This window comes from Misgurnus anguillicaudatus, chromosome 15, assembly GCF_027580225.2.
Source record: "Misgurnus anguillicaudatus chromosome 15, ASM2758022v2, whole genome shotgun sequence".
NCBI lineage: Eukaryota > Metazoa > Chordata > Actinopteri > Cypriniformes > Cobitidae > Misgurnus > Misgurnus anguillicaudatus.
Genome location: NC_073351.2, coordinates 1,060,085 through 1,076,724, shown reverse-complemented (window position 1 = coordinate 1,076,724; position 16,640 = coordinate 1,060,085). Strand labels below are relative to the sequence as shown.

At 38.7% G+C, this 16,640-nt stretch overlaps 1 protein-coding gene across 1 annotated transcript in view; it reads left to right on the top strand.

Moving 5' to 3' along the window:
* The window catches only part of reln (reelin), a 376,800-nt gene that overhangs the window by 167,412 nt on the left and 192,748 nt on the right, over window positions 1–16,640 (top strand). The window contains 3 exon segments of the mRNA XM_055173428.2: window positions 6,275–6,307; window positions 6,425–6,503; window positions 7,264–7,360. Coding sequence (XP_055029403.2) covers window positions 6,275–6,307; window positions 6,425–6,503; window positions 7,264–7,360 — 209 coding nt within the window.

Genomic DNA, 16,640 nt, shown 5'->3' with positions numbered 1-16,640 from the left:
CTAACAGTTGTTTATAACTCTCTTACAGGTCTGCATCCCTCTTATCAGTACAAAACTATGAAGTGGAAAAACACCTTTTGGACATAAAGTTATATGGTAACATGAGCCACATGAAGTTTACAGCTCTGTTGTTTATCAGTTTTTGAATAGAGTTTGTTTCCAAATAAACTAAAAAATGTCCTACTGACCTTCATTTCTATTTTGATTATATTGTTAACTTCTTAATAAACCTCAAACAAACATGTATACATTTGTCCTCACATTCTTTACTGTAGTTCCCAACATTCCTGCCTCATTATGCAGCTCATTATGCGAGCCTTTGTTTGCTAGCTGTCAATCGATCCTTCTCGCATACGGCCCCTCTAAACAAAAAGTGTCTTACAATTTCTAAATAAATATATTGTTTTTTTTTGAATAAGTAGGCAGGATGATTTTCACATCATTTTAAAGAAAAAAGCAACTGAAAAAAGATCAAATGTAAGAGCATGTCAGAACCTCTGACAGTGTCCTAAAATGGTCGGACCCCAGAGGGTTAAGAAATGTGCTATATAAATAAAGTTGAAGTTGAACAAAATACCAGCCATTTGAAAATAGAATCATTGTTTAAATTCATTGAAATTTCCTTCACTTGTAGTTTAGCAATTAATCTAAATTTCTATTACAATTTCAAGAATGTTTTTACGTCATACGTCGCCTGATGAAATCCGAAGTTGCGTAGAGCGGGACCAAACTGACAGCAACAACAGCAGAGATAGTCACAGACCTATAAAGTTATTGTCAATGGTGAGCCTAAAAGCTCATGTAGTTGTCAAACAGACCAACGAAACGTGATGACGTAGATATGGATATGCTTCACCTGGTTTGATCCTAAGGTCCTGGCATGGGAGTCGAGAACAGAGGGTGCTTTTCAATATGTTTCCTCATCTCTTCGCTCCTACATCCTACAACCCGGAAACCGATCGAGCTCCGCCATCATGTAGGACATCTCAATTCTTTAATTGCACCACGAGAAGGCGAGGAATGAGGAGTAAGGAGGCTTTCTGAGGAGTCATGAGCGAGGATACACAATTGTATCCTATGCGGAAGTGTTTTATCAACTAAACCTGATGCACGCAAAATCTCCTACCCCTTCACATTGTCACGTCATTAAAAACCCATAAATCTTGCTATTAATCAGTGTTGGGCAAGTTACAGAAAATTTTTAATTAGTTACTGTATCAAAAGTAATTAGTTACTAGTGAAAGTAACTTTTAGGTTACTTTTATGTCTGCTTTTTAAATATAAAGTTTCTTATATGGAGGGTCTATTTTACACATAAGACTCTAATATATCACATACTGTAGGAGCCTATTTAGCCTTTGAATATTTTTGTTAGAAATTATCTTAATATGTAAGCTTGGTTTACTTATGTATTTCATTTAAATCATTTAGACAAATATTCTGTATGTTTACATTGAAAACATATAATGTGATAAAATTGTGTACTGTCTCTTTAAAAAATTTGGGGACTGTGAAGCTTGCGGGTAGTGCGCCGGAATACAGTGGAATACAGTGGAGTCACACGGGTTTCTTTACCGCATCTGTGATATTTAAGATCATATATTGATTGTATATCGTTTATGTTTGATTTAAATTAAAACAAGATTAAACGAAGATATTTAATCAGAAAACAGAGTATGTGGATTGTTTTGTCGGACGGACACAGAGCGAGTGGATTGTTTTGTCGGATACAGAGAAAGTGAAACCACAACTGAAACTAAATGTGCACTCACACATACTATGGAGTTTAAACAGGGTTGTAAAGCGTAGGGTGCATATTTTAGTGGAAACAACAATCGCGGATCGTTCTCTTCCATGAAAGCCAAAGTTAACATCTAAGAATATATTAATATTTCTCAGATTTATTACTTTTGTGGACTACAAATGCAAGTTGATGTCATACTGGGATTCCTTGCAAAGATAATTTACAAACATGAGATTGGATGGACTTAAAACTCAAACACAATTTTTAAACAAAGGTATGTTGTCCCATTTAAATTGACTGCATTTATATAGCGCTGTCATAGACCATTGGCCATCCAAAGCACTTTACAATTTGCCTCACATTCACCCATTAACTCACACATTCATACACCGACAGCGGTGTTAGCCATCCAGCTCGTAGGTGTCTTGCTCAAGGACACCTCGAAACTTGGTCAGGTGGAGCCGGGGATTGAACCACCTCTTTGTTTTGTAGACATCCTACATGAAACACTGAGCCACTGCCACCCGTTTAGATTTTTCATGTTCATTCTATACGCACTGTCGGCCATGATGAAGTTTATTGATTCATTGCGCCACCCACCACGGTCCTGTGACGTTAGATCAGAAATGTCTTGTCTGCGAGTGTTATCATTTTACAAAATAGAGTAACGTGAGTAACGAAGTCATTTAAATTTCAGTAATTGGAATTGCGTTACTTGATTTAAAATACTTTGTTACATGCTTGTTGCTGCTAAAAGTTGTGGAATTACAGTAACGCGTTACTCCCATAACTCCCATAATTTATTAATCATTAAATTATTGTAAATGTATTGTAGATGACGTTTTTTTGTGGCAGAAAGTGACAGCTCTGCAATAGTGATGTGAAGTGTTTTAGCGTTAAACTGTGATTTTTAGGGATCCAGTGTTCTGTTGAAGTCTGTTTCCCTTATGTTTCTCTTTAGTGTAATGTTTCTTATAGCATTTTCACCACGTTATGTTGCTTTTTTAGATAAATTAAAAGTTTTAATGGCTTGGCTACTGAAACACATAGGGCCCTATTTTAACGATCTAAGCGCATTGTCTAAAGCGCACAGCGCAACGTGTAAATGGGCGTGTCCGAATCCACTTTTGCTAATTTAACGACGGGAAAAATGGTTTGTGCAAAAAACAGATGCATTTGTTTAAAGCAAAGCATTTATTTACTTACCAGGCTACAGGTGAAGCAGCTCTTTGCGCCTTCTAACGTCTCATAATTAGTCCTCATTTATGTCCAAGAGACTCAATAATAATCTTTTACATTCAATCCTTTAATCTTTCATATTTAAAAGCATTTTTGTGCTGCTGCGCATTCATGTACTTTGTGATAAGCAAACCCACGTTGTCCTCCCGTTTATAGGCGCATATTATTAATGCGGTCTTTAAATAACATAAAACACATTGCGCCTACATAGTCTATTTTAGTTGCCTCAAAATAGCAACGCGCCAACAATGCGCCTTAACACACCTCGTTTTCAGACCAGAACGCAAAAGGGGGCGCAAATGCATTTGCTATTTAAACAACGCGACGCTAAACGTGAAAATTAGGGTGGATACTAGCGAAAGACACTTGCGTCGCGCATTGCGCTGCATTGCGCCGGGTGTAAGATACAGCCCATAGAGGGAACAGACTTCGACACCGGACATCTTCTCTAATTATTTTCTATTCTAAATATTAAAATATTTTTTGGCATTCCTATTCTGACACTCAACAGCACAAGACATTTTCTAGTGAGTAATCTTGCTCGTTTCACTCGTGTCTAATGCATTTCCACTGTTTTCTGCCACCACATTGCGCACGCAGCTTGCAGTGACATAACTGTGACATCTACTCGCAAAAGGTCTATAGCAGGGACGGGGAACCCTGGTCCTGGAGGGCCGCTGTCCTGCAGAGTTTAAAACACAGTTAAAACTTGAGTCTTGTGTGGCAATGTCACAAAAGGGCCCCCATTTCATTGCTAAAAAGCAAAGTTATTTTGTGTATTTACTATAATACAGTGTGTTTGCGTGGTTTATGGTTCAAAAAACATTATTTTCCACATAACGTACATTTTTGTAGCTCTGGATTTCCCTTACTTATTGAAACAGACTGATTTGGTACAAAACTCATTGTTTTAAAAGCACCGGGTCCCTGATTGGCCAGCTATTCTGTATGTTGTGATTGGCCTGAATACTTCTGACGTCAGCCGGAAATGTAATGCTCTTTACGATGTTTTAAAGATTTGTGCACAATGCACTGCTGACAGAAGTTAACTTATGATAATGTCGGTCTTGTCTACATCACTAATCCCAGGAAGTAAACTGTTGCCTACAAACCTTTGCCTACAATGTGTTTGTTGTAGTCCAAGAAAAGAGATTTACGTAGGAAACATTAACTTGCATCATCGTTCACTTTGGGGTATGTACCTTTGCATATCGTTTAACGTGTACTAATACACAAACACTAAGGGCCCTATTTTAACGATCTAAGCGCATTGTCTAAAGCGCACACTTAAAACGTCTAAATGGGCGTGTCCAAATCCACTTTTGCTAATTTAGCGACAGGAAAAATGGTTTCTGCGCCGAGCGCATGGTCGAAAAGGCTTGGTCCTATTGTAATAGGAGTATTTTGGGCATAACGTGCGATAAACCATTGAGAGTCTCAGCTCTCATCCCCTTTAAAAGCCTGTTGCGCTGGCACTATGTTTAATCCCTATTTAGATGACGGATTTTGTAAACTGAAAAACTAAGCAGAGGAAGAAGATTAATGTTAAATAATTGTGTTGTTTTTCACTTGTATTGAAATTGTTATTTTTTTTATTAAAACCTTTAAAAATCGTTTTCTTTTAGTCATGGAAGTAAAAAAACAGGCTTTTAATTGCTTTAAATGTATGGCTATTAAATATCATAAAAAAATTAATCAATTATTAATAATTTACAAGTATGTAAGATAAGGTTTGTATTCTAAAAATACTTTATTTGTAACAAACAGGAGATAAAGAATTTACAAACGGCTCTCCGCACGTTTCAACACTTGGACAGCGTTTTTTTAAGCAAAGAGTTTTTTTAAGCATTACTTAAAGCAAAGCATTTATTTACTTACCAGGGTACAGTTGAAGCAGCTCTTTGCACCTTCTAACGTCTCATAATTAGTCCTCATTTATGTCCAAGAGACTCAATAATAATCTTTTACATTCAATCCTTTAATCTTTCATATTTAAAAGCGTTTTTGTGCTGCTGCGCATTCATGTACTATGTGATAAGCAAACCCGCGTTGTCCTCCCGTTTATAGGCACATATTACTAATGCGCTCTTTAAATAACAAAAAACATATTGCGCCATTGACTTTAGACCAGGTTTTTGTTGGTCAATGGCGTAGTCTATTTTAGTTGCCTTAAAATAGCAACGCGCCAACAATGCGCCTGAACACACCTCGTTTTTAGAACAGAACGCCCATGGGCGCAAAAAGGGGCGCAAATACATTTGCTATTTAAACAACGTGGCGCTAAATGTGAAAATGATAATTGCGCAGGGTGGAAATTAGCAAAAGACACTTGATAGAGCCCTAAATGAAATGTAAAAACGTGAATTGGACCATACTGTAGGTGCCTTTTAAGTCTGTGTTTTTTATTCTGAATCATTTGGTGCGCAATGACACACAGCCCTCTCACATGCCATCATATTGCTTAGTTGATCTGTCGTGTGTAGCACAGACATTCACGTTACCCTGCTGCGCGCATCAGAAGGTTTTTATGAAGGCAGATGGAAGTGAGTGGTTGCACATTTGACGTCTCTCCAATTGAAACGCGCTCTGGCGCAATTTGCAATCACATTGTGCCTGAGCCCAAGTGAACCATGCTCTAGCCCACATCTGCAAGGGCACAGTTTGATTTGGATAGTGTGAGTATGCCTTAAGTGGATGGCCTAAACTAAAGCAATATGCTACCCTCCTGATGCAATTTACTGTAACTACTCCAATATGACTCTTTTTTAAATTGAATTCATTTTAGTTCAGTGTAGGATTTTTTATAATGCAAATATTCCCAAATGTTTTTTTACTAAACAGTTCCTATACATACCCTGTTGAGCCAGCCAAAGGTGACAGTGACAAGACACAAACTCATGAATTTAGAAGGAGGTGAGGAGAAAAACTCAGGGTGGAACAAGTTTGAAAGTGAAAAGCTTGTCAACACATACTTAAAATGTGACCTCTGCATTTAACCTATCCTTAGTGAGCAGGGACACCCACAGTACTGGGCAGCTTTCCCAGCACCCAGGGAACAATTAGGGTAAGGTGCCTTGTTCAAGGGCAACACAGTTGTAACCCAACAGCCGTGATCCTTGAACCAGCAACTCTCAGGTTACAAGCCCAATGCTCTAACCACTAGGCTACAATTTCCCTAGCAATTAAACAATTTATAGAAACATAAGTGATTTATTGTTTAGTTTGTTGTTAACATGTGTTTTGGGTCATGACCTAAAGAATGTTTATTGTTTAACTTTCTCTTTGTTTTAGCTCCCACCGAGTCTCCAATGCGACCCAGTCTAGGTCAGTAAAACTACAGTGCTCTTATCATAATCTCTAAACATAGAAACTTTACATTATCATTGTCCCTCTAGTGTTTTTTCTGTATTTCTGATATGTCTGTTTTTCTGTTGGCTAAAGCTGTGATTCATGGTGACCACGCTGTTCTCCGTGACGATTTTGAGTATAACACACAAGAAGAGCTTAATCTAGAAATCTGGTGGGTAGAACACATGAGTGTTTCTAATATGTTCCTTTGCTTTTCCATAGAAGTTAAAGTGATTGGTCCCTGTTGGAGAAATTAAGCTGGTAGAGGTAGAACTTTTGAGACCTAATGAGCAACTAACTGTGTGTTCACACCAGGCGCTTTTGAGGCGTCAAATTCGCGTCTACTGCGTCAAGTTTGCCGCTTGAACATTTTGAGTTTACTCGCTTCATTTGTGCATGAAATTCTAGTCATCGAGACATTAATGTGGAAATTCGCGTCATGGGAGGGGCTTCTGCGACTCCACTCGCTTCCCGATCACGTCACTACTAGAGCAAGCTCCTTAATTGGTTAACGGAGCGCGTTTTTTCGCCAAAGGTCAAATTTTTCAACTTCTGCGTTTGCCACGGCAACGCTTAATTCACGCATCTAGTTCGCGAAAATGAGATGGAATCGCGTCTACCGCGCCGTGCTAACTGCCTCATTTGTGCCGCGAGACCTCCAGACGCGTGTCAACGCGTCTTTACATTGACTTAACATTGAAATCACTCACGCTTGACGCCTCTACTGCAGTTGGTCTGAACGCAGCATTAGACTGGAAACCAACCCAATTCAGGATGCAGGATTTTCCAGCATGGTCTAACTTTTTGCCTGAAATGCATTTTGTCCTGATATTATAAGAAAAGTTATATGTAATATCTTTTCATAGTTGTTCATATTTCTGAATCAAATCCCTCTTTCTGTCTCTCTTTTAAACTGTCTCACTCCTTTAAAGGTCAGACTGCAGTAATTGTGAAGTTGGAGAGCAGTGTGGTGCACTGATGCATGGAAAAGCAGTGGTGTTCTGTGAGCCTTTTGGACAAAGGGAACTGGTAATGATACTTTATTTATTTTTATTTACAGTACTTTTTTTGCTTTTTTACTTTTTTGCCAAAGCATAATACAGTATGTGATTGACAGTAAGTGATGACAAGAAATATACAATATCACAATAACACCAAAAGATAATGTGAGAAAATGAGGAAAATGGGAAAATAAACTATATAGAAATAATATGTACTTTTAACATGTCATTATGAACAGTAAGTAAAGAAAACCAACTGTATATGTGTAGACGGATTATACAGTTGTATACTATATTGTGTGTTGATGAAGGCAGCTGATGGGTGACTCTTTGCTTTTAGTAACCTGATGGCCAGTCTACTGCACCTCTTTTCTTGCAATAATTGTGTTGTGATTATTAAAGTTGTTTTCTAGAAACTTTATCTTGGATATTCCTAGTGTTTGCAGTGAAGGATATCATTGTGAAGTAAATTTCAAAGTAAAATGGTGTCCTAACATGGGTTTTGATTGTGAAGTGGTGTCGAATCTTGTGTGTCTCGTACTTTCTAAGGAGGGTAGTGAGCCGCCAATGAATTTTTGGGCTTTGTTTATTATTCTTTTGAGGACTTTCTTGTAGGGCTGAACAATTAACCGAAATCGAATCGCAATCGCGATTTGCAACGTTGCAGAAGGCCGCGATGTGGGCGCGATGTTAAACGCATACAGCAAGTATCATATGTTTGATGGCAAAAGCGTGACTCTCCTTTCTGTGTGACAGTCTTACTAACCAATTGCGTGAGCGCACATTCAACCGAGTGACCGTTCTCTCCAATCAGCACTGCCATTGTCAACTGGGTAAACGCCCATCTTAAAAAAACAATAACAAGCGGAGCACGCGGAGTGTGCTAATGGCGTATTCCGAGCCAGATCAAGCTGTAGGTGCCTTAATACCAAAGAAAAACAGCATCTCTGTTATCTGGGATTATTTTGGATTCGAAGTGACAGAGACAGAACAAAAAAAGGTACTTTGCAAAACTTGTCGTAGAAGTGTTGCCACATCGCGTGGTAATACAACAAATCTCCACCAACACTTAAAAAACACCACAGGCGGATTTTTGAGGAGTGCATTGCTAAAAAGTCTACAGAAAGTGCTGCCAGTGACACTCAATCAAGCATCAGCAGAGTACAATTTCAGAGTTGTTTGCAGCCGTTACACCATATGAAAAGACCTCGCGAAGGCATCCGGAGATAACTTATGCCATAACCCACTACCTCGCTAAAGACACGGTGCCTTTTAATGTTGTGACCAAAGAGGGTTTTAAGAACCTCATCCAAACGCTGGATAAAAGATACACAAGTCCCTCTCGCACCTATTTTAGCCAAGTTGCCATGCCACAGTTGTATGTTGAATGTAGGAACAAAACTGAGGCGGAATTGATGCACGTGGAATATTATGCCACAACAACAGACTTGGGGTCTAGCAAGACGACCGAGCCGTCTCTTAGTCTCACTGTGCACTTTATTAATGATGACTTTGAGCTAAAGACTCGCTGTCTGCAAACGGCATACTTTCCTGCAGACCACACGGGACAGAATATTGCCCAAGGATTAAAGGAATGTTTATCCAGTTGGCATCTGAATGAAGAGGGACAAACGTGCATAACCACTGATAATTCAGCAAATGTCATTAAAGCTACGGAGTTAAACGAATGGACCAGACTTCAGTGTTTTGGCCACAGGCTGCATCTTGTCATTGGTAAGTAAGCATTTACGTCTTATTATGTATGAATTATATTCTGGCATCTCGCCAGTAAAGCCTGTGTCGTAATTAGCAAATCGCCATCACCTGCTTTCACGTCGTAGTTCACTGACAAGCAACACAATATGATCTATTATTATTTAAAATATACAAGTTTTTAATTATTATTTAAAAATGATTAGTAGTACTTTGCGCACGTACGCACACACAGCTTAAACAACATTTCCTATGTTTACTTTTAACACTTGCATATATATTTTATTAAAAGGTTTTTTAAGATAATCTTAAAGTTATCTTTCTTTTTTTCAGAAAATGCTTTGAAGGATGATGCCAGGGTAAATCGGGCAACAGGACTTTGTAAGCAGCTGGTTGCCCATTTCTCACACAGCTGGAAAAAGAAAAATGCACTGAGTGAAGTGCAAAAACAATTAAATCTGCCAAAGCATTCCTTAATCACAGAGTGTCCAACAAGATGGGCTCTAGACAGAAGATGATCGAAAGCTTTGTCTCAGGTTCTGTCTGAAGACAGGAAGACGCGTCCCTTGGTCCCCACCTGGCAGGACATAGAGGTCCTTGAGTCTATCAATGCTGCCCTACATCCTCTCCAGGTCTTCACAGATGCCCTATCTGGTGAATTGTATGTCAGCGTATCCTATCTGAAGCCAGTCCTGCATCTTCTAAAAACATCAACCCTAGCTGAAAAAGATGATGACACCGATCTAACGAAGGCCATAAAGTGTCTCCTGAAGTCCAGAATGTGTTCTCATGAGATGAGTCCAATCACTGTACTATCATCTGGAAATTTAATGATGGTGTGAGGGGGAGTACAGTCTTTTCTGTATAAAGAGTAAATTAGAAGGCTCAATACAGCCTTGTGGAGTGCCGGTGCTGAGCGTGATGGTGGAGTAGAGGTGGGGTCCAAGCTCAATGGTTTGTGGTCAATTTGTGTGGAAGCTCTTGATGCCCAATTCAGACAATTTGCTAACTAGAATGTCTGGGAAAATTGTATTTAATGCTGAACTGTAATCTATAAAGAGCATTCTTACATAGGTTCACTGCTGTTCAAGTTGATTAAGTGCAGTGTGAAGGGCTATGGTGATGGCTTTCTCTGTAGACTTATTTGTTCTGTAAGCAAAATGGTGTGGGTTAAAGTTGGGGAAAGGCTGGATTTAATGTGTCTCTCAAAGCATCTCATGATTTCTAATGTTAGTGCAAGGGTTTGTAATCATTCAAGTTGTTTGTTGATATTTTTTAGAAACAGAGATGATGGTAGCAGATTATAAGCAGAGTGGTATGATGGATAATGTCAGTTAGAGGTTGAAAACCTTTGTAGAGATACCAGCGAGCTGGTTGACACAGGTTTTGAGTACTCTATCCGGGCCAGCAGCCTTTTCTTTATGTATTCCTACATGTAGGTGCAGGAGGAGGCTAAACATTCAGGCCTGTCAGTCATCATTAGGAGTATATTTAAGATTGTCCCCATGCCTCCACATCCAGCAGCAATTCCTCTGGCAACCTTTCTCCTTCACTGCTCTTTCTTCCTTCTTGCAGTTCTCTTGCAGGGGGGGTTGAACTTGGGACTCAGGGCTGCTCTCTCTAAATTTCAAACTCAGGTTCAGAGCTCCCTTCAAGAACAGCAAGCCAAGTTTGTTCACTATTAATTAAGATGAAATGGCCAGGCTAACTGGTAAAACAGTATTTACCAAAGGTGCTGAAGTTGTGGTGGGTAGATTAACTTCAAAGCGGGCAAAGAAATTGTTAAGTTCTGCAGCCAGTGAAGCATCAACCTGCACATTGCTGTTTAGTGTTTTAGTGTTTTTAGTGTTTGGGTAATGGCTTCAAAACAAATAATAAATCCTTCTGAATAATAGAAAAAATATTCAGCATGCACAGTCAGTCACATCTTATGTCTGATCTGGTTACGGGATCCCAGTTGAAGCCCAAACTTTCCACACGATTATGCTATTTAAAAGGTGGCTTTGCACATGTGGCAACAAAGAGACCACAGTTTCTTCCATGTAGACAGGGAATGAAGGCATTGCACATAGCCCTGAAGATACAAAATGAGTTTCCCCTAATACAATCCTTGACACTGTTGTCAGGAATGACTCGGTGCAAGTGGGAGACAGATGAGCCTGCATTGTCACTTAATCCCAAATCGCCCAGAGAAACAATGCTCTTTGTTTGGGGGGGTTAAATTTGCTCATATGGCCAGGGATGAAATCTCAATGCTGAACTGCCATTTCATGAGACTTTTGAGACTGTACTAACACCATACCGTCATCTATATGGATTCTTTGTAAGTATGAAATCACGGTTTCTTCCATGAAGACAGGGAACGAAGGCATTAGCGCACAAAACAGGTTTCCCCTCAGGGAGAACCCTTAGAGCCACTTCTAAGAAGGTCTTATGTGCAATAGGCCAAAAAGAATCATGTTGGACGCTGCTGCCATTAGACCCAATATTTTGTTAATTTGTTTGTTTGTTTATTTCACATCATACCACTTTAAACATTACAATAATACATTTGAGAGTACAGTAATAATTTGGTTATAGTGAAATGGGTCTCCCAAAGAAGCTAAAAAAGCTTATACTCTAGGTGGGGGCCCATGGGTTATGAAAGGGTAGTGGTACAGACAATTTTTTTTATTGAATCAGTTTGAATAACAAAAAGGCATTAACATATTATCGATGATAGACCTTAACAAAAAAACAAGCAGCATATTGTAAATAATATGAAACAAAAAAAATATATAAATAAAAAATAAAATAAATAAATAAAACATGAAAAGCAAATTAAAACAGAATGTTGTTCTTTTCGCAAAATTAAGAAAATAAACATGATGCGCGTTTTGTTCTCTCTCCCTCAGTGAAGTCCTTTCAGAAACACATCAGAAAAATGAACTGTAACTTAACGAATACTTGTCATAGAAACAAAAGATAAATGTCTACATAATGCTTGGAATGACAGCTTTTAAATGACGTAAGTGAGATCGAAAACAGATATTGTCATTCGGTGTAAACTGTATTAGAAGAGGGAGATGTACCGTCTCTCTCCTGTTACCTGTTTATCTGTAATGAGATGAGATCGCCACACCCCCGCGCCATTTAAGTGAACGTGCAGAAACATCCATATGCATAACTCATGCCTCCTGAAGTCAGTGGATACACAATCCACAATCCAGTCTCTCCATTCCGTGTTGTTTCATCGGAATGCACCAAACATGACATCTAAATCCTTATTTACTTGCATATGTGAGTCAGTATCTCCAGACGCAAGTGTTTTCTTTGTTCTTCTGCCAAACATTTCATGCGATGGGAATGTACATACAAAAACACGCGAGCCAGGAAATTCAACGCGCTTTTTGGTATTCTTATAAAATACGCAAATGCAAACAGTACAATCCTTATAAGCGCAAATCTCCGCACAGCAAGTTTGTTAAACACAGGATCACTCACGTGTGCACACATACTGATTTCATGATCAACACATGAGGGAGTAACTTAATGGCGGCGGCTGTAAACAAACTGTAAGAGCCATATTTGAGAAATGTATTATTTTTATATTTTTTATTATGTAATTTTGGTACAATAAGGTTTGTTAATAAGTCAGTTCTTGTTGTGTGTATTATATTTATCTGGTTTATATTTGTTCCTACTGCGCATGGGCAGTGACGTCATTTTTTGGTAGTTCACTTAAAGAGTTGTCGAAGCACATTATATAGGTGCTCATAATTAGTGGAAGAACAAAAGCTTTTGACCGTCTCACTATCGTCTCATTATTTTGTAATATAGCATATTTAAGTTTATCTCTTCAAATAAGTTATTGAGTAATCATCGCTGGACAAGATTGTGCTTTATTAAGTGTGCTTGCAAAAGCACACTTATTGTTCTTCTTAAGTTTTATTAAGTGTGCTTGCAAAAGCACACTTATTGTTCTTCTTAAGTTTTATTATTAAGTGTGCTTGCAAAAGCACACTTATTGTTCTTCTTAAGTTTTATTATTCTTATTATTATTATTATTATTATTCCCGGGTAGATTTTTTGTGTCAGCTCTAGCGACCAGACCGTTTGACGCAGAGACACCGTTCAAACTTTAAAATGTTCGGGCAGTACCGGTGTAAGTTGCTTGAGAAGATGAAGTCACAGATCCATGTCGTTCGGCCGCCATATTGGAGAGAACACAAAACCTTAAAAAAGTTTCACAGGTCACAAATTTTGTCCAAACTTTATGAAATTCCACGTACGCGATCCTTGGACAAAGCCTCACAAAAGTTACTAGAAGGATTTTTGATTTTCGGAAGCGTTTGCGCGCCACAGCCCAAACTAAATGTGCGTCAACGCCGCCAAAACTGGAAGTAGTTCAAATCTCAATATGTCTGTAACATTTACTAACCAAAATTTTTATATGAACTCTTTACTCCAATGTGAAGATGCCCAAGATAAAAAAAACATTGCAGTAACATGTCTATATTATGTTATTTTCACTTTAAAATGTCCAATTAAAACCTGTGTAAAAATAAAAAATGTCATTAGCCTTTACCAGTAGAGGGCAGCCTTTACGTTCAAACGTGTTTTTTAGACAGAATGTAAAGATAGCGGCAGCCATCTTTAGAAGCTAAGCTAACAGGCTATGGCTCCGTGGAAAAGTTTGAATAACAATGGCGGGATGTAGTTTTAATTTTAAAATGGCAAAAAGGAATTTAAAAGAGCTGTGAGAGAATCGGATGTTCCTTTAAGAGCCACAATACAGCGAAGAGCTGAGAAAGACGGAGAGCAGAGAAGCCCGGAGAAGAGGCCACAGCCTGAGACTCTGCTGCGTAGAGCCCGTGGAGGACTCAGTAACCTCGGCTGGCACCCAAGCTTCGTATCGTATATGGACAGCGGAATCCTGGATACATATTTTTAAAATCCTAAAACTTCATCTTATTCACTATACAGTATGCGGTTTCGGACGCAGCCTGACTGTGTGAATACGGTATTTAAAAACTATATATATTGAGCATTATTTGATACTAATATTTCTCAAATACGTTTGTGCAAATGGATTTTACATTCTGAACGGTTATGAATCAACGCGAGCTCCTGGAGAACGTGCAGTGTCACTGTCACATATACAGGTAGGAAGACATTCAGATATCTTTTAAACCCTTTATTTTATTTCAGTGATATATGACAAGTTTAATTCCCCTTTTCATCAATGTAATACATTGTTAACGTATTAGTTTGTAAAGCGTGAGTGGGTCGTCCTCGCCCAACGGGCAGTGCTTATAGCCGCGATCGGTTCGGCGTCGGCTCTATGACAGCTACATTGTTTATGGTTTAAATGATTGTGCAAAACTTCACTTCACACATGTCCCGCCATTATATACGCGTGACATATTCGTCGTCAAACACAGTTAAAAGCGCGCAGCCTCCGTGAAGCATTGTAGCACAGATTGAAAAAAATCCATCGATGATTGACGTCTGATTCGCTGTATACTGTACTGTATGATGTAAGTGCTTCTCACAACACACGTAACATGAGATTCACAACATAAAAAAATGAATTTTGTCTAAAATCAGTTTGTATCATGTAAGTGTAAACTGTTGATGTCCTCAGACCATCTTAGGAGATTTCTAAATTTATACATAGTGAATGCAAAACTCTTGTCAGTCATGTCTGATATTTCAGCTATAAGCTACATTAACATTGAGACTAGAGTTAATTTGTTGATTTGAAATGCTTGTCTATTCTTTATTTGTATTCTTTTTTCTGTACTGTTTGTGTATGTTGCCCTTCATACGTATTAGGAAAATACAGGCAAAATATCTCTGTTTGCTGTGGAGTCAAGAAATGTCTAAACATTAAAAGGTGAACATGATACAGTACAGAACTTTTTTCCTGTTTCAACATAGACAATATTCCAACTCAATTGAACAACACATTTGTATTTTAATACTCCTATCTAATGTGGGCATTTTGAGACCATTGACAAGTGTTGAAGTGTCCTGATGCATTAATTGTTCACACATGAAAAGCAATAAATGTGTAGGATCAGTTTGATACACTTACGTGCATTTGGGTACAACACACATAAATCAGCATTAAATGCTGTTATTTTTTGTTGTTAAAGCATGTATGTGTTGAAACATAAACAAATGTTAAAGGCGGACTCCACAATGTTTGAAAAACGCTTTGGAAAAGAAGACGGGCCGACTACCAAAACACACTTATAGCCAATCAAATCAAATGCCGGGTTGCGTATGTGTGGGCAGGGTCTATCAACAGAAGGTCCAGATTCTATTGGGGTAGGGGCGTGTTTGTTTAGGTGATTTCAAATATCAACATTGGCTTTCAAACGTCATGGACTGCCTCTTTAATAAAATGTGACATTGTGTACTTCTGACATACTGATATTCATCTTATCAATTTCTGGTCTCCACAGCAAACTGTTTTGATACTTATGGAGGTCACTGTATATACTGTGTGTGTGTGTGTGTGTGTGTGTCTCATGAATGCTTTCACGTATTCGTATTGAAACCAAACTTTGTACATGCACTTACTGCAATGCGAGGATGCACAAGATAAAAAACAGTCTAAAATTTTACATTTCACAAATCACGTTAGTGACCGCACCAGAGCAAGCACACTTTTGCGGTTCCTCCGGAAGTGCATTTTCTAGTTATTATTATTTTTCCCGGGTAGATTTTTTTGGCCAGCTCTAGCGACCAGACCGTTTGACGCAGAGACACCGTTCAAACTTTAAAATGTTCGGGCAGTACCGGTGCAAGTTGCTTGAGAGGATGAAGTCACAGATCCATGTCGTTCGGCCGCCATATTGGAGAGAACACAAAACCTTAAAAAAGTTTCACAGGTCACAAATTTTGTCCAAACCTCATGAAATTCCACGTACGCGATCCTTGGACCGAGCCTCACAAAAGTTACCAGAAGGATTTTTGATTTTCGGAAGCGTTTGCGCGCCACAGCCCAAACTAAATGTGCGTCAACGCCGCCAAAACAGGAAGTAGTTCAAATCTCAATATGTCTGTAACATTTATTAACCAAAATGTTTATATGAACTCTTTACTCCAATGTGAAGATGCCCAAGATAAAAAAACATTGCAGAAACATGTCTATATTATGTTATTTTCACTTTAAAATGTCCAATTAAAACCTGTGTAAAATTAAAAAATGTCATTAGCCTTTACCAGTAGAGGGCAGCCTTTACGTTCAAACGTGTTTTTTAGACAGAATGTAAAGATAGCGGCAGCCATCTTTAGAAGCTAAGCTAACAGGCTATTGCTCCGTGGAAAAGTTTGAATAACAATGGCGGGATGTAGTTTTAATGTTAAAATGGCAAATTGGATATAGAAGAGCTTTTGAGAGAATTGGGTGTTCCTTTAAGAGCCACAATACAGCGAAGAGCTGAGGAAGAGAAAGCAGAGAAGCCCGGGGAAGAGGCGACAGCCTCAGACTCTGCTGCGAGCCCGTGGAGGACTCAGTAACCTCGGCTGCCACTCAAGCTTCGTATCGTATATGGACAGATTCCTGGATACATATTTTTAGAATCGTAAACTTCATCTTATTC